Source organism: Apodemus sylvaticus, chromosome 1, assembly GCF_947179515.1.
Source record: "Apodemus sylvaticus chromosome 1, mApoSyl1.1, whole genome shotgun sequence".
In the NCBI taxonomy this organism is placed as follows: domain Eukaryota; kingdom Metazoa; phylum Chordata; class Mammalia; order Rodentia; family Muridae; genus Apodemus; species Apodemus sylvaticus.
This window is the reverse complement of record NC_067472.1, coordinates 196,210,739-196,226,967: the sequence shown is the minus strand read 5'-3', so window position 1 is coordinate 196,226,967 and position 16,229 is coordinate 196,210,739. Positions and strand designations below refer to the sequence as shown.

Below are 16,229 nucleotides of genomic sequence, written 5' to 3'. Positions count from 1 at the left end.
TCCTGCTGACTACACCTGTCTGCATCACTGGCCTGATAATGATGCAGAGAAGATTCCTGGATGCAGTTGAGTTTGGGAATGGAATCCTCACTAAATGTGCCTGAACACATGGGCTCTCCATTCTCAGCAGCAACAAGAGGTATGGAACCAGGAAAGTGGGTTGATTCAAAAACAGGTTTTGAACTTCCATTGGTCTCTGGCAAAGCTTCTGTAATATTCTGGAGAGCCTTCCGCTTGTACTTAGCTCGGCTGTTCTTAAACCAAATCTGGAAAAGAAAGAAGATATCAGAAGAATGCCTGATGTCCCCTAACAGGACCACAAGGTGAAGATTTTGGATAAAAGGTGTTTGTATAGCAATGATTCACATGTCAGAAACAAAGAAGCAGGAAACTCAAGATGGCTAAGATATTATAATAAAGTAGATTGTGTATGACCAGACAACATAAGACTGGGGAGATTGAGCCAGTGTGTCCTGTATTTTAGCAGGAGCTCTGATGATTAGGTTTCTGAGACCCTGCATGGAAACAATGCTATTCAATATTGCTACCAGGTGGATAAAAATTTGAGTCCCAGCATTTGATTCATAAATATCCACCACCTAAAACTGTCATCACTGCACTAAGCATTTAAGAACAAAATTAAAGTTTCTGATGGGAAAGTGTAGATTTTTGCTGTTGGATTGAGGGTAAAGAGAGGGGCAGACCTTGATGTCCCTCGCTGTCACACCAACTAACTCTGCCAGCTTCACACATTGATCCTGGTTTGGGTACTGACACTTATCAAAATGTTCTTGCAGCAGGTGCTTTTGTTCTTTGGAGTACACAATGCGTTCCTTCCGCCCCTTTCTTGAAGTCACAGGGCCAGATTTATGGTCACCATATTTCTCTGACAGTACCACAGATCCTATGAGAACATGGAAACAAGATTTCAATTATGTATTTGATAACTTAAACGCCCTGAGGGTTTTTTCAAAGTAGGTAAACCTGGGCCCAGTACAGGATCTAGTTGCATTTGAATACCTGATTTTCTTGATGGTCCTTGGAACTCTTGCTGATGTAGGTCCCTTTCAAGGACTAAAAGACTTGATTGCATTGGATTTGTTGGGGTCAATATGGGACTGTGATGAATTCGAAAGGGTAAGTTCCTTGCAGTCTCTTGAAGCCTTTGGGGTCTGGTTTCTATGGGTGCACTTGAAGGCATTTGGAATTTTGGATACAAGGAGGGACCTTCAGCCCTATGTGTGTTCCGAACCTATTGGAATATGTTCCCGTTCTGCAGAATCTAGTAAAAGAAAACACGTCAAAAAACGTACAGAGAGCACTGATTTACCCATCCTGCCTACCCAGCATTTGGTTTGGACTGTTACAGAGCAGGAATCAGACAGGAGCTTCATTCTTTCTGAACAACTGCCTCTGTTTCCAAATCTTACAAGTATTTTCAGTATTGAAATAAATATGCACTTGGCTCCAGTATTAACAAGAGGTTGCCAGTCCAGGTAAGCTGGCAATTCAATGTTCATTTTGAAATGTTTAAATTTTCCATATCCTACACTTCTGGCTGTGAAATTTTGTTGGGACAGACTACTAGCTAGTCTGCCTCTGCCCATGAAAATAAAAGCCTGAAGGCTTCACAGGATTTATGTGGCATGCAGGGCAACTGACACAAAAGTCAAATCACAAACCCAGGAATTCTGCAAACAGAGTAAATGGACAACTGACACCAAAGTCTGAAGACCTCCCAGGGGCACTGCAGCATGCAGAGAAACTGAATCGACAGTCTGAAAGCCTCTCTGGAGTTCTTCTGCATGCAGGGAAACAAAACCTACAATACTTATGGTTCCCTGGTTAACAGCTAAACATAGGGCAACAGCTTGACAAATCCTCTCAAGAGTAAACAGTATGAAGGCATCCCAGTAGATGTGTCACAGCCAGGGCAACATATCTCCAGCTTCTCTGCCCCTCTAGAGAACCCACAATTCAAAGGTCTTCAAGAAGGCCTCCCTGAAGACACACTGCCACCAGGGCAACAAGTCACCAGTGTACATGCCCCTCTGAAGGTTCCACAGTCAGAAGATCCCACAGGAAGTTTGCCACATCCAAGGCAACTGGCCTACCATGAGACTTGAGTCAACCTAGGGTCAAAAAAGACAACTCCCAAACAGAAACACCCCAACCAGAAAAAACTCCCTATAACCATATGACAAGAGGCAAGAGCAAGACCATGAGAAACAGAAGCCATTAAACTTTTGCATTATCAGAAACTCCTTCTCCCACCACAGCAAGCCCTGGTTAGACAAATGCACTTGAAAGTCAGGAAGATAACCTAAAATCTTATCTCATTAAGATAATAGAATCATTTAAAGAGATATAAATAACTCACATAAAGAAATATAAGAAAACACAAGTGAACAGTTAGAAGCACTTAGAGAGGAAACACATAAATCCCATAAGCATTACAGGAAAATACAATCAAAAAAGTGAAAGTTTTTATTAAAGCAGTCCAAGACCTAGAATTGGAAGTAGATATAACAAAGACAAATATAGGCAACCCTGGAAATTGAAAACCATTGAATGAGATCTGGAATAATTAATCATTACCAGGAGAATACAAGAGATAAAAGAAAGAAAGCAGCAGTCTCAACTAACCTGGACCCCCCAAGATCTCTCAGAAACTAGGCAACCACCAATTAAGCTTACACCAGCTGATATGAGGCCCCCAACACATACTCAGCAGAAAACTGTGGGACTGTACTCCCTCAGAAAAGATGTACCTAACCCTAAAAAGACTGGAGGCCCGAAGTGGGCAGGGAGTTCTTATAGGTAGGGTGTGGGGTGAAGACATTCTCCCTGAGAAGGAAACTAGACTTACAGGATGTGGAACTTTCCGTGGTAGGACCAGAAGAGGGATAAAATCTGGACTGTAAAAAAGATTAAATATTTTTTAAACAAAGGAATATTATCATAATTGGAAAAACATGATCCCAGATTCTCCTCCTTGCAGTATGACACCCTGTGACAAAATAAAGAATCAAGGGCCATGGAACATGTCCCATTTCCATGGACCCTTTCCACTCCCGTATTCTAAACAAGAGCATTGATGATCTAATTTCTCTGGATGTCAGAAGGCATGTACACCTAAGCCAGATCCCCCTGATACTGAAGTTCTATACCAAGGACTTAGCCTTAATTGAATCTCCCTATCAAGAACCCTCCCACAGGCTCCTCCTTTCATCCTCTAGAATCCAGCAGCTATACACACCCTGTTGTAACATCCAGTCTGTAGCCACAACTTAATATCTAACGGAAATATGGCCAGATCACAGACTTTTTTTGTACTCTTTTCTTTTGTGACTGAGTTTCACTAAATGAACTATGCTGTATGTGAGTCAAACAGAACACAAGGCTGAAACAGAATTCATAAGGATTAACCTAACTGTTGCTTCCCAAGCAGGGCTAAGACTAAAGGTGTGTAACAAAGAACTGAGCCATCCTGTAGGATTTCCTCCTAACATGGGCTCCATCGAGAAAATAAAAATTTTCCTTACTCTCTAGGAGCAATCTCAAAAAATGCGTCTCTTCTCATCCTGCTGCCAAGAGGACATGCACGTTTCTGGCCACCACTAACACCTATTTATTTCTCCAAACTTTCTCTTCTGAGACTGAGGCAGATTCCATGTGCATGTCCCTGAATTCCTGGTTCACACTATACATGCAAGCCAGGGCTCACAATTACAAAAACCCACTTGCCATTAGTTTCTGAGTCCTGGGATTAAAGGTGTGGTCCATGCATCCAAAATGGTTACAGATTTTAGTTGAAGGAGGGCCTGCTCAGCCAAACACCATCCAATATGTCACACTTTTGAGTCAGAATGCCACTACTATGCCTTATCTATGCAATCTGGAGCCTCAATTGGTCCCAAGGTCACTTGAGATCCCATTGTCAGTTCTTTCCTTTGTCCTATAGACAGGCCTCACTATCTATAGATCCAGGCTTTCTGAACAGCCCAGGATTCAATCTTGTGCTTAGAATGAAGAATAGAGCCCCTTGAGGTGTCTTGAAAGCTCATCCATAGAGTGCCCCGATCAGGGCAAATCACTGCTCTGCACTGTTCACATTTATGGGATTGACTTGAAACATCTACTAAATTTAAATAACATCTTCTGCATGAATACAGGGCATATTTTATACTTCACCAATCAAACACCCATACAGGCTAAAAAATTACCAAAAATCCTCCTCCACTGTCTTCCAAATTTTCCCCAACTTGATATCCCCTTTACATAGCAACCTTAGACATTTCATGCAACTCACCAATTCACCAGGAATGAAGAGGGTTCCTGTAACCTGCTCAGTCCTCTGTCTTTGAATTCTCCTTAGTAGGCCTGCCCTTATATATCTCTCCAAACCTGGAATTCAAAGCCCCTCCCTCCCTTTGGCTCCTCCCACTTGCAATATTCAAATCCATTATTCTCTCCCACCCTTTGATGCTACTCCATGTGTAGCCTCATCTTATTGAACCCATGAATTTAAATTTTTTGGTTTGTAATCCTTTATTTCTTTACATTTTATATTTTACTTTTATTACTTCACAGTCCAGTTCTTACTTTCCTCCCAGACCTCCCTCCCACAATTTTTCATCACATTCCTCATCCCATGTCTCCAAGAGAATGCCTTCCACACCAGGCCTTTGCTCTGGTTTAAATAATTTAATGTGTGTAGCCATCTTACTTTTGTTTCTGTCTGGTTTTTAAGGTATAAATATGTTCTGCATGTCTTGGTTATATAGTTTTGACTGGGAGTGCATTGAATCTGTAGTTTGCTTTTGGCAAGGTGGCCATTTTTACTACCTTAATTCTGCCAATCCATGATCATGAAAGAGATCTTTCCATATTCTGAGATCTGCTTTGATTTCTTTCTTCAGAGACTTGAAATTCTTGTCATACAAATTTTTCACTTGCATACTTAGAGTGACACCAAGATATGTAATGTTATTTGTGACTATGGTAAAGGGTGTCATTACACTATTTTCTTTCTCAGCTTATTTATCCTTTGAGTAGAGGAAGGCTATTGATTTGATTGAGTTAATTTTACATCCAACCACATGGCAGAAATTGTTTCTCAGTTGTAGGAGTTCTCTAGTGTTGTTTTATTGGGTTGCATAAGTATACTATCATATCATCTGCAAATAGTGATGTTTTGACTAACTCCTTTCCAGTTTGTAACATTTTGACAAGTGTTACAAACTGTACCTCCTTATGTTCTCTAACTGCTCTAGATAGTTCTTCAAGTACTATATTGAATAAATAGGGAGAGAGTGGGCAACATTTTCTGGACCATAATTTTAGTAGGATTACTTCAAATTTCCTCTATTTAGTTTGATGTTGGCTTCTGGTTTGCTGTATATTGTTTTTACTATGTTTTGGTATAGGCCTTGAATTCCTGATCATTCCAAGACTTTTAACATGAAGGGATACTGAATTTTGTCAAATGCTTTCTCAGCATCTAACTAAATGATCTTGTGGGGTATTTTTTTTCGAGTTTCTTTATGTAGTGGATTACATTGAAAGATTTCTATATATTGAACCACACTTGCATTGCTGGGATGAAGCCTATTTGATCCTGGTGAATTACTGTTTTGATGTGTTCTTGAATTCGGTCAGCAAGAATTATATTGAGTAGTTTTGGATCACTGTTCTCAAGGGAAATTGGTCTGGAATTCTCTTTCCTTGTTTAATCTTTGTTTGGTTTATGTATAAGCAATACTGTGGCTTCATATAATGAATTGTGAAGGATACCTCGGGTTTCTGATTTGTGGAATAGTTTGAAAAGTATCCGTAGTAGGTCTTCTTTGAAGAACTGATAGAATTCCCAACAAACACATCTGGTCCTGTGTTTTTGTTGTTGTTGTTGTTATTGTTGTTGTTTTTGGTAGTGGTGGTGGTGGTGGTGGTGATGGTGGTGTTTTGGGAAGACTGTTAATAACTGAATCTATTTCCTCACGTGTTATGGGACTATTTTGATGGTTTATCAGATCAGGTTTTACCATTGGCACCTGGCATGTGTCTACAAAATTGTCCATTTCATCCAGATTTCCCATTTTTGTTGAGTATAAGCTTTTGTAGTAGGATCTGATGATATTTGGAATTTCTGCAGTTTCTGTTGTTATATCTCCCTTTTCATTCCAATTTTATTAATTTGCGTGGTTCCTCTATTCCTTCTTGTTAGTCTGCTAAGTGTTTATCTATCTTGTTGATTTTCTCAAAGAACAAACTCTTGGTTTTGTTGATTCTTTGTATAATTCTTTTTGTTTCTACTTTGTTGATTTTGGCCTTGAATTTGTTTATTCCCTGCCATGCATTCCTCTTGGATGTATTTGTTTTATTTTGTTGTAGAGCTTTCAGATGTTCTGTCAAGCTGCTAATGTAAGCTCTCTCCATTTCCTTGTTGGAGGCACTTAACTAAATGAGTTTTTATCTTAGCACATATGACTATTGACAGCTTTTCAGGATTTCTAATTGCAACTGCTTTAAGAGGAGAACCTTCTAGAAAGGTTATTGTTCATTGTTTACAGGCTTTTACTTCTAAGGGACTGCCTAAAGTTAGCAAGACAGATAATGGGCCTGCGTACACTGGGAACAGCTTTGAACAATTTTGCAAGGAATTTGGAATTGAACATAAAACTGAAATTCTTCATGATCCAATGGGACAAGGAATTGTTGAATGTATCTGAAAAAATAGCTTTAGAAAACAAAACAGGGTGAGTTTTAACTTCCAAGGTCACCAAAAGCACATCTCGCTTTTGCATTATTTGTTTTAATTTTTTGTAAACTGATGATAAAGGTCAGTCTGCAGTAGATCATCGCTGGCATCCAGACACTTCCAGCTCATATGCCATGGTTAAATGTTGAGATCCTTTAACTAATACTTTGGAATGGCCCCAACCCTGTTTTAATACGGGAATGAGATCCTGTTTGTGTTTTTTTCACATAAAGGAATTGGAGATCAATGACTACTGAAAAGATTGTTTCCCAAAGTGGACACAAATCCTGAGCCTTCTAATGATTATGATACTAATGATGAAGGCATCTCAGAATCCCTATGAGCCATCTAAATTAACCTGAAGTGTAGTCTTCGCCCTTACCGGATAGCAGGTGTTTTCTATCAATTCTCAAAGCCACCCTCCTTACACCAGGAGGCTTGATCTTGTTTGGATCTTTGTCAGCTCCCAGTTTAGGCACTTAACTAAGCAATTTCCCCTTGGAGGTTCACTTGAGTATGATGGAAAAGAGTCCTGGTCCCCAAATCCTTGGTCATGTGAAGGTTTTATCTGAAAGGTGGGATGTAGACATCCAGTGCTTAGAGACCATTTAAGCATTTGTTCTTTTCACATGTGTCCTTGAGATGGCAGGACTAGATCCCATGGTCATATTTGGGGAGGTGCAGAAGATTTTTTTCTGTGCTGTTTGGAAATGTGAGACCACAAGGAATATTTATTGGAAGGCCCAAAGAGATTTAATTACAGTAGCTAGGATTTCAACAGGTCCTGACCTATCTAATTCTAGTTATAATGGCAATGGACATTGTTACTTCAGGGTTTTAGTTGTGCCAAAGCTGCGCTGTCTGGATCCTGGACAGGAGTAGCATCCTGTGTTAGTTTTCTCTGTAATCCTATTCCAGTGTCTGGAAAAAATGTTAGAGAAGGCTGGATTAAAGGAAGGATTGGGAACTTTGGCGTTATAAGGAAGATTATGATTATGGATTACTTTTTTGTTTGTTTGTTTGTTTGTGACAGAGTTTCTCTGTGTAGCCCTGGCTGTCCTGGCACTCACTCTGCACACCAGGCTGACCTTGAACTCAGCAATCTGTCTGCCTCTGCCTCCCAATGACTGGGATTAAATGAGTGTGCCATGATGAATTACATTTTACCAAAATTGTGACTATGACATTTTCTGTAGGACCTACTAAGTTCATAAATAAGCCCAAAAGAAGAAACTATAGAGATCAAAAGAAAAAATAGTGCTAATAGGAATAGGAGTAATACTGCTTTCTTATTTTCTTCTCTGGTATCTGGTATTCTTCAGAGTCCTACTGTTAACACCACTACTTTTTCTATATCTGATATTCCCCTTACAGAATTAGTGGAGAGCAAGTGTCATTTGCTTAATGATATTTATCCTATTACCATTTGCTCTTGTTGGCTTTCCTATGATATAGCTCCTCCTTATTTGTTTTGTTGTTTCTTTTTTGTTTGTTTTCTTTTTGGTTTTGTTTTTTGTTTTTTGTTTTTGTTGTAGTTGTTTTGGGTTTTTGAAACAGGGTTTCTCTGTGTAGGCCTGGCTGTCTTGGAACTCACTCTGTAGACCAGGCTGGCCTCAAATGGAGAAATCTGCCCTCCTCAATGTACCAAGTGCCGGGCTTAAAGGCATCACCAACCACTGCCCAGCATAGACGTTTAAATAAATAACTCTCCTTTATCTCTCTCTCTCTCTCTCTCTCTCTCTCTGTCTCTCTCTTCTCTCTCTCTCTCTCTCTCTCTCTCTCACACACACACACACACACACACACACACACACACTCACACAAACACAGTAGATTCCCTTAAATCCAGCTGCACTAGAACTTACCATGGTACATAGAGTAGGATACATTTGTTATACTCAGTGTTTGATAATTTCTAAGTAAGCCATAGGGCCAGGTAGTGATGGCTCAAACCTTTAATCCCAGCACTTGGGAGGCAGAGACAGGTAGATTTCTGAGTTCTAGGCCAGCTTGGTCTTCAGACTGAGTTCCAGGACAGCCAGGGCTACACAGACAAACCCTCTCTCAAAAAAAATGAAAAAGAAAAGAGGGCTGGTAAGATGGTGTAGGTCTTACGGCAAAGCCTGATGATCAGTTACCATAAGTAAGCCCCATAAAACAGAAGGTTCCCCAATGTAAACTTTGGTGGCAAAAAGAAGGTAAAGAAGCACCTGGACATGGAGTTCCACGTGGCTTACATGCACTGTCACAGCAAAAATAAGACAAGGTAACATTTTATCAAGGATTCACACACATATGATTTAATAACATTTTGCTTAATACTCATGAGAGTAATTAAGCATCAGTTGCCACTCTTGTAGGGGAACTGACTTTAGTCCCAGGCACACAGAAATTGGCTCACAACTGCCTATAATACTGTCCTGTTGGATCCTACACTCCACTGTCCTCCCAAGTACCAGGTATGTTCATGCATGGATTGAGGCATTACATGTGTCTTAGTCAGTGTTTCTATTCCTGCACAGATATCATGACCAAGAAGTAAGTTAGGGAGGAAAGGATTTATTCAGCTTATCCTTCCACATTGCTGTTGCTCACCAAAGGAAGTCAGGAATGGAACTCAAGTAGGTCAGGAAACAGGAGCTGATGCAGAGGCCATGGGGCCATGTTACTTATTGGCTTGCTTCCCCAAGCTTGCTCAGCCTGCTCTCTTGTAGATCCCAAGAATACCAGCCCAAAGATGTTACCACCCACAACGAGCCCTCTTCCCTTGATCACTAATTGAGAAAATACCCCACAGCTGAATCTCATGGAGGCATTTCCCCAACTGAAGCTCCTTTCTCTGTGAAAGAATGTGTCAAGTTCACACACTAACCCATCCAGTACAACATGTAAAAATAAAGTAAGGCTGGGCATCATAACATAGCCTTTTAATCCCACTACCTGCAAGGCAAATGGATGAGGATCTCCATTTGTGGAAGGCAGTCTTGTTTACATAAGCACTTCCAGGAGAGTTAGAACTACATACAAAGGCCCTATGTTAAGAAATCAAAAATAATGCCAGGAGATGATGGCACATGCCTTCAATCCCAGCACTTGGGAGCCAGAGGCAAGGAGATTTCTTAATTCAAGGCCAGCCTGGTCTACAGATTGATTGCCAGTACAGCCAGTGTTACACAGAGAAACCCTGTCTCAAAAAAGAACAACAACAACAAAAAAATCAAAGATAAAATAAGATGAATAAATCTTTGTAATTGAAAAACAAAACAACTGTCATTCTACTAGCTGTTCTACCAAGAGTAATTATAAAAATTCCTTTCAGAAAATAATTAACATTATTTTACCTACAATCTGATTTAATACTACCTAGTGAATATTCATTTTGTGTGACATCATCACTCTTCATATCACTGGCTATTCTGGAATAGTCTCAAACTCACTTGAGTTTGACTCTGCCTCCAAATATTGAGGATAAAGGCATGTAACACCACTCCTGGATTAATTTTTCTAAACAGGCTTTGGGAAACAAAGAACAGGGTGCCCTGGAGATTAGAATCCTTCCATCATAATTCCTGGCATTAAAAGTGAGCCCTACCAGCCTGATGGGGGTGGTGCACTCCTTTATTCCTAAAACTTGGAATGCAGAGGCAGGCAGATTTCTCAGTTCCAGGCCAGTCTGGTCTAAAGACTGAGTTCCAGGACAGCCAGAGCTACACAGAGAAAAACTGTCTCAAAAAACAACAACAACAAAAGTGAGCCCTACCACACCCAAATTAATTCATTTTCTACAAGTTCATTTGCATTTTATTCAGTTTTCTGTGAGTGTGCATGTCTCATGTGTGGGGGTCCCTGTGCCTCAGAAAGGGATTCAGAGTCCCTGCATCTGGAGTTATGGCATATATGGGATTCCAGACCAATTAGGAACCAAATTTCAAGAATCAAGATCAACAAGCAATCTTTTCTTTTGTTGTAAATGTAGGTGTTTACATGCATATGTGTCAGTAATGAGTAAGCATGCCTGGAAATCTACAGCCAGAAGGAAGACTAAGACTCCAAAGAAATACCACTCCCAATCGATGGTTCTGAGCCACCTAGTGGAGGCGGTGAAATAAACCAGGCTTCCTGATAAAGCAACTATTGCTCTGACTCACTGAGCCATCACTCCATCCCCACAATAAGTAACCCTCAGTTAAATCCAGCTCTAGTCCCAGAATGCTTAGAGGTTTGATATTTTGCAATAGTATGTAATAGAAGAGGTCACATTAAATTAAATTCAAGTAAGATATGGTGATGCACTCCTTAAGCCCAACACTTGGGACACCAAAGCAGGTAGATCTCTGTGAGTTCCAGACCACCCTTGACTACAGAGTAAGTCAGAGGACTACCATGGCTTTTACAAAAAAAAAAAAAAAATTGTCTCAAATAAAGGAGAAAAATCAAACTGTACTAAAGAAAGCACTTTTATTTAAAGAAAAAATAAACTGCACATTCATTATGAAATGAAACAGAGTAACAAACTCATTTGGCACACACCAATAAAATCAGCACAGTGGATGCTGGAGAAGAATGTCAAAGAGGGGGGCGAGCCCTCTTGGGAGCTCTCAGAGACTCCGTGGCCAACCAAAGACCACACACACACACACACACACACACACACACACACACACACACAGGGTTAGAACTTAGGCCCTTATAATATATGCAGCAGATGTACACCTCATACTTCATGTGGGTCCCCCAATAACTAGAAAGGAAGTTATTGGCTGGCCTCAGCAGGATAGGATGCACCTGATCCTGCAGAGACTTGATGCATTAGCTTCGAGGTAGACACATGGGGGAACCCTATGAGAGAAAGGGTATAGAAGAGGGACTGTGAGGAGGAGTTGAGGGGGAGGTAGTGTTCAGAACATAAGATGAATATATTCATTAATGGGAAAAACTGCCTAGCCAAAGATGAAGGAGAAACTGAGGCAATGGTCAATCAATTGTCAGCACAAATTGTAAACCATTCTATGGGCAAGAACCAATCCCTGAAACTATTAATGATACTCTGTTATGTTTGTAAATAGGAACCTTGCAATCTATGCTATAATCATTGTTATACTCCTGGGGAACTGGCTAGCCCAATTGTAATCCAATGCCTCTTATTCAGCAACCAATAAGAATAAATTCAATTAAAAATAAAAAAGGAAACTGGTGGTTAACCTAAAATGCTACCTCCTTTTGGGCCTTGGGCAGCTTGGATATATAACAGGGCTTCACATCAGAGACTTTCATTAAGGGCAGTAGTGCTGCCTGTCTTTAATCCCAGCACTTGGGAAGCAGAGGCAGGTGGACTTCTGAGTTCGAGGCCACCCTGTCTAATGAGTGACTTCCAGGACAGCCAGGGCTGCACAGAGAAACCCTCTCTTATAAAACCAAGAGAGAAAGACAGAGAGAGAGAGAGAGAGAGAGAGAGAGAGAGAGAGAGAGAGAGAGAGAGAGAGAGAGAGAGAGAGAGAGAGAGAGAGAGAGAGATTCAGAGAGACAGAGAGGGACTTTCATTGGTCTGAGCAATGGAGATTGATTCTCTGTCTGAGACCATATTTGAGCTAGGAGGAGAAAAGATGCGATGTTCTTCCCATGTGGAAAATATGGGTTCTGAGTCTGGAGACATGTGCTTTGGATTCGTGGAAAGTAAGAACTGAGAAAAAACTGTCCCTGGGACAAGATATCCTCAAAGGCAGAGGTTAGCAGAAAGACATGGCAATTTGGAGTGGGAGTCAAGCACAGGAATCCTGGCCTTGTATCTTCATTTATGCCGTACTCTTTTTTCTCTGCTTCCTTTGCTTCCTAGACCTTGTATTCTTTAGGTAGATCTCACAGGCTTCATCAGTTTTGAAGAAGATGGCCATCTGGTCTAGGGAATTACTAAAGGTGCTAGGTTCAGGAATAGGGTTCATAACTGATGGTACATGACAGAGGGAGAAGGTGGATTCTGGGTTTTGGGTAATATTTGAAGGTCTGAGTCAAGGAGGAAAGTTTAAACTCGAGGGTCTCTCATAGAGAGAATCTGGATTGGCTGACACATCAAGTCAGCAAGGAACATTGGAATGGCCAGACCTATCACTAGATAGGTGCCCTGTTTTCCTGGGAAGTTCTCTACATGTCTGCCTCTGATGCTCCTCGATATGTGGCTTTTGCTGAAACACACTTGTTCCAAGGACTGACCAATGAGGGAGAAGCTGGATTCCTGATGGGGGTATTTCCTCGATGGCCTAAACTGAGGAGGAGAGCTGATATCCTAATGTCTCTGGTGCACAGAATCATTACTGGTAGCAGAAACAGGAACTATACCACCTTTGGGGTAGGGAGGCCTATAGTGAGGTCCACTTCCAGTCTTCCCAAGCAGTTGTTTACCCTTCTTCTGAATTTCTCTGGCTCGTCTATTCTTGAAATACATCTGGACTTAAAAAGGAAATGTTGCTATACTCAATAGCTTTTTGAGTCTCTTCTTTTCATATAGAATAATTAGGTAATATCTAAATTATTGTTTGAATCCTAACATTATTTAACTTTAGCTAAATTGGCATGGTTTTAGAATGTTTCCCTAGTCATCTTAATTTGTTCCATTTTCTGACACCTTCCTGTAAACAAAAATGGCAGGGACACTTTATCCTGATTTTTTCTTTCTTAATTAGTTAATCTCCTATTCTATTATAGTATGTGATACTATCTATCATAATAAATGTAAAAAAAAAGTTAAAAAATATTAGGGGAAAACTTTATCTAATGTGTTGGGTGAAGAACTATAGGTCAGTGGGACATATGCCATAGTGACTGGAATGTAAATGGATAATATAATGTAATAAAATAATTTTCAGGAATGATTTCTCCTTTTATTTAATGAGAACATAATCTAACAATGAAGAATGAATACTTACAGTTGCTTTGAAACAACCCCTCTATATAAACCACAGTGGTACACAACGTCTACAGATAGGCCTGGTTAATTCCCACAAATACTGACATGAAGGGTGAACATAACACACTTCTTCATGACTATAAATGTCTGGAATGGTCAAGGAGCTGAGAGATGTAACTTGGATTTGGGGTGTAATCCAGAGTAAGTCAGTCCTTGGATTTGTCAAAGTCGTCAAGGATTCTTTGCCAGAGTTCCTCTGCAGATGGACCTGAACCTTGAGCCTCCTCTGGGCAATGAGCGGCAGCTTCTAGGACATCTGTAGATTCAGTCACTGCTAGATCAGTCTGGGCTTCAACTGCTGCTGATTGACCAGAATCCCAAGCTGTAATGGGAGCATGGCCAACAAGCAGATCTTCTTGCTGACTACACATGTCTGCATCACTGGCCTGATAATGATGCAGAGAAGATTCCTGAATGCAGTTGAGTTTGGGAATGGAATCCTCACCAAATGTGCCTGAACACATGGGCTCTCCATCCTCAGCAGCAACAAGAGGTATGGAACCAGGAAAGTGAGTTGATTCAAAAACAGCTTTGGAACTTCCATTGGTCTCTGGCAGAGCTTCTGTAATATTCTGGAGAGTCATCTGCTTGTACTTAGCTCGGCTGTTCTTAAACCAGATTTGGAAAAGAAAGAAGACATCAGAAGAATGCCTGTTGTCCCCTAACAGGACCACAAGGTGAAGATTTTGGATAAAAGGTGTTTGTATAGCAATGATTCACATGTCAGAAACAAAGAAGCAGGAAACTCAGGATGACTAAGATATTATAATAAGGTAGATTGTGTATGACCAGACAACATAAGACTGGGGAGATTGAGCCAGTGTGTCCTGAGTTTCAGCAGGAGCTCTGATGATTAGGTTTCTGAGACCCTGCATGGAAACAATGCTATTCATTATTGCTACGAGATTGATAAACATTTGGGTCCCAGCATTTGATTCAAAAATATCCACCACCTAAAACTGTCATCACTGCCCTAAGCATTTAAGAACAAAATTAAAGTTCCTGATGGGAAAGTGTAGATTTTTGCTGTTGGATTGAGGGAAAAGAGAGAGGCAGACCTTGATGTCCCTCGCTGTCACACCAACTAACTCTGCCAGCTCCACACATTGATCCTGGTTTGGGGACTGACACTTCTCAAAATGTTCTTGCAGCAGGTGCTTTTGTTTTTTGGAGTACACAATGCGTTCCTTCCGCCCCTTTCTTGAAGTCACAGGGCCAGATTGATGGTCACCATATTTCTCTGACAGTACCACAGATCCTATGAGAACATGGAGACAAGATTTCACTTATATATCTGATAACTTAGATGCCCTGAGGGTTTTTTCAAAGTAGGTAAACCTGGGCCCAGTACAGGATCTAGTTGCATTTGGATACCTGATTTTCTTGATGGTCCTTGGAACTCTTGCTGATGTAAGTCCCTTTCAGGGACTGAAAGACTTGATTGCCTTGGACTTGTTGGGGTCAATATGGGACTGTGATGCATTTGAAAGAGTAAGTTCCTTGCAGGCTCTTGAAGCCTTTGGGGTCTCGTTTCTGTGGGTGCACTTGAAGGCATTTGTAATTTTGGACACAAGGAGGGAACTTCGGCCATATGTGTGTTCCGAACCTATTGGGATACATTCCCTTACTGGAGAATCTGGTCAAAGAAAACACATGAGAAAATGCACAGAGAGCACTGATTTACGCATCCTGCCTACCCAGCATTTGGTTTGGACTGTTACAGAGCAGGAATCAGACAGGAGCTTCATTCTTTCTGAACAACTGCCTCTGTTTCCAAATCTTACAAGTATTCTCAGTATTGAAATAAACATGTTCTTAGCTCCAGTATTAACAAGAGTTTTCCAGTCCAGGTAGGCTGACAATTGAATGTTTATTTCCAATGTTTAAATTTTCCTTATCCTACGCTTCTGGCTGTCAAATTTTGTTGGGACACACTACTAGCTAGTCTGCCTCTGCCCATGAAAATAAAAGCCTGAAAGCTTCACAGGATTTCTGTGGCATGCAGGGCAACTGACACAACAGTCAAATCACAAACCCAGGAATTCTGCAAACAGAGTAACTGGACAACTGACACCAAAGTCTGAAGACCTCCCAGGGGCACTGCAGCATGCAGAGAAACTTAATCAACAGTCTGAAAGCCTCTCTGGAGTTCTTCTGCATGCAGGGAAACAAAACCTACAGTACTTATGCTTCCCTGGTTAACAGCTAAACATAGGGCAACAGCTTGACAAATCCTCTCAAGAGTAAACAGTATGAAGACATCCCAGTAGATGTGTCACAGCCAGGGCAACATATCTCCAGCTTCTCTGCCCCTCTACAGAACTCACAATTCAAAGGTCTTCAAGAAGGCCTCCCTGAAGACACACTGCCACCAGGGCAACAAGTCACCAGTGTACATGCCCCTCTGAAGGTTCCATAGTCAGAAGATCCCACAGGAAGTTTGCCACATCCAAGGCAACTGGCCTACCATGAGACTTGAGTCAACCTAGGGAAAAAAAGGCAACTCCC

The 16,229-nt window shown here is 40.9% G+C and overlaps 1 protein-coding gene across 1 annotated transcript; it reads right to left on the bottom strand.

Moving 5' to 3' along the window:
- Positions 1–13,867: 13,867 nt before the first annotated feature.
- LOC127683532 (homeobox protein DLX-4-like) lies at positions 13,868–15,312 on the bottom strand. The gene is made up of 3 exons (XM_052180863.1): positions 15,096–15,312; positions 14,782–14,979; positions 13,868–14,343 (listed from the first exon to the last, which is right to left on the bottom strand). The coding sequence occupies exons 1-3, from the start codon at positions 15,310–15,312 to the stop codon at positions 13,868–13,870; spliced, it is 891 nt and encodes a 296-aa protein (XP_052036823.1).
- Positions 15,313–16,229: the final 917 nt, after the last annotated feature.

Coding starts and splice junctions, on each gene's coding strand:
- LOC127683532 (XM_052180863.1), bottom strand. CDS start 15,312: ATGGCCGAAGTTCCCTCCTTGTGTCCAAAATTACAAATGCCTTCAAGT. Junction 14,980..15,095: donor AGGACCATCAAGAAAATCAG/GTATCCAAATGC, acceptor ATGTTCTCATAG/GATCTGTGGTACTGTCAGAG. Junction 14,344..14,781: donor TGTGACAGCGAGGGACATCA/AGGTCTGCCTCT, acceptor TCTTTCTTTTCC/AAATCTGGTTTAAGAACAGC.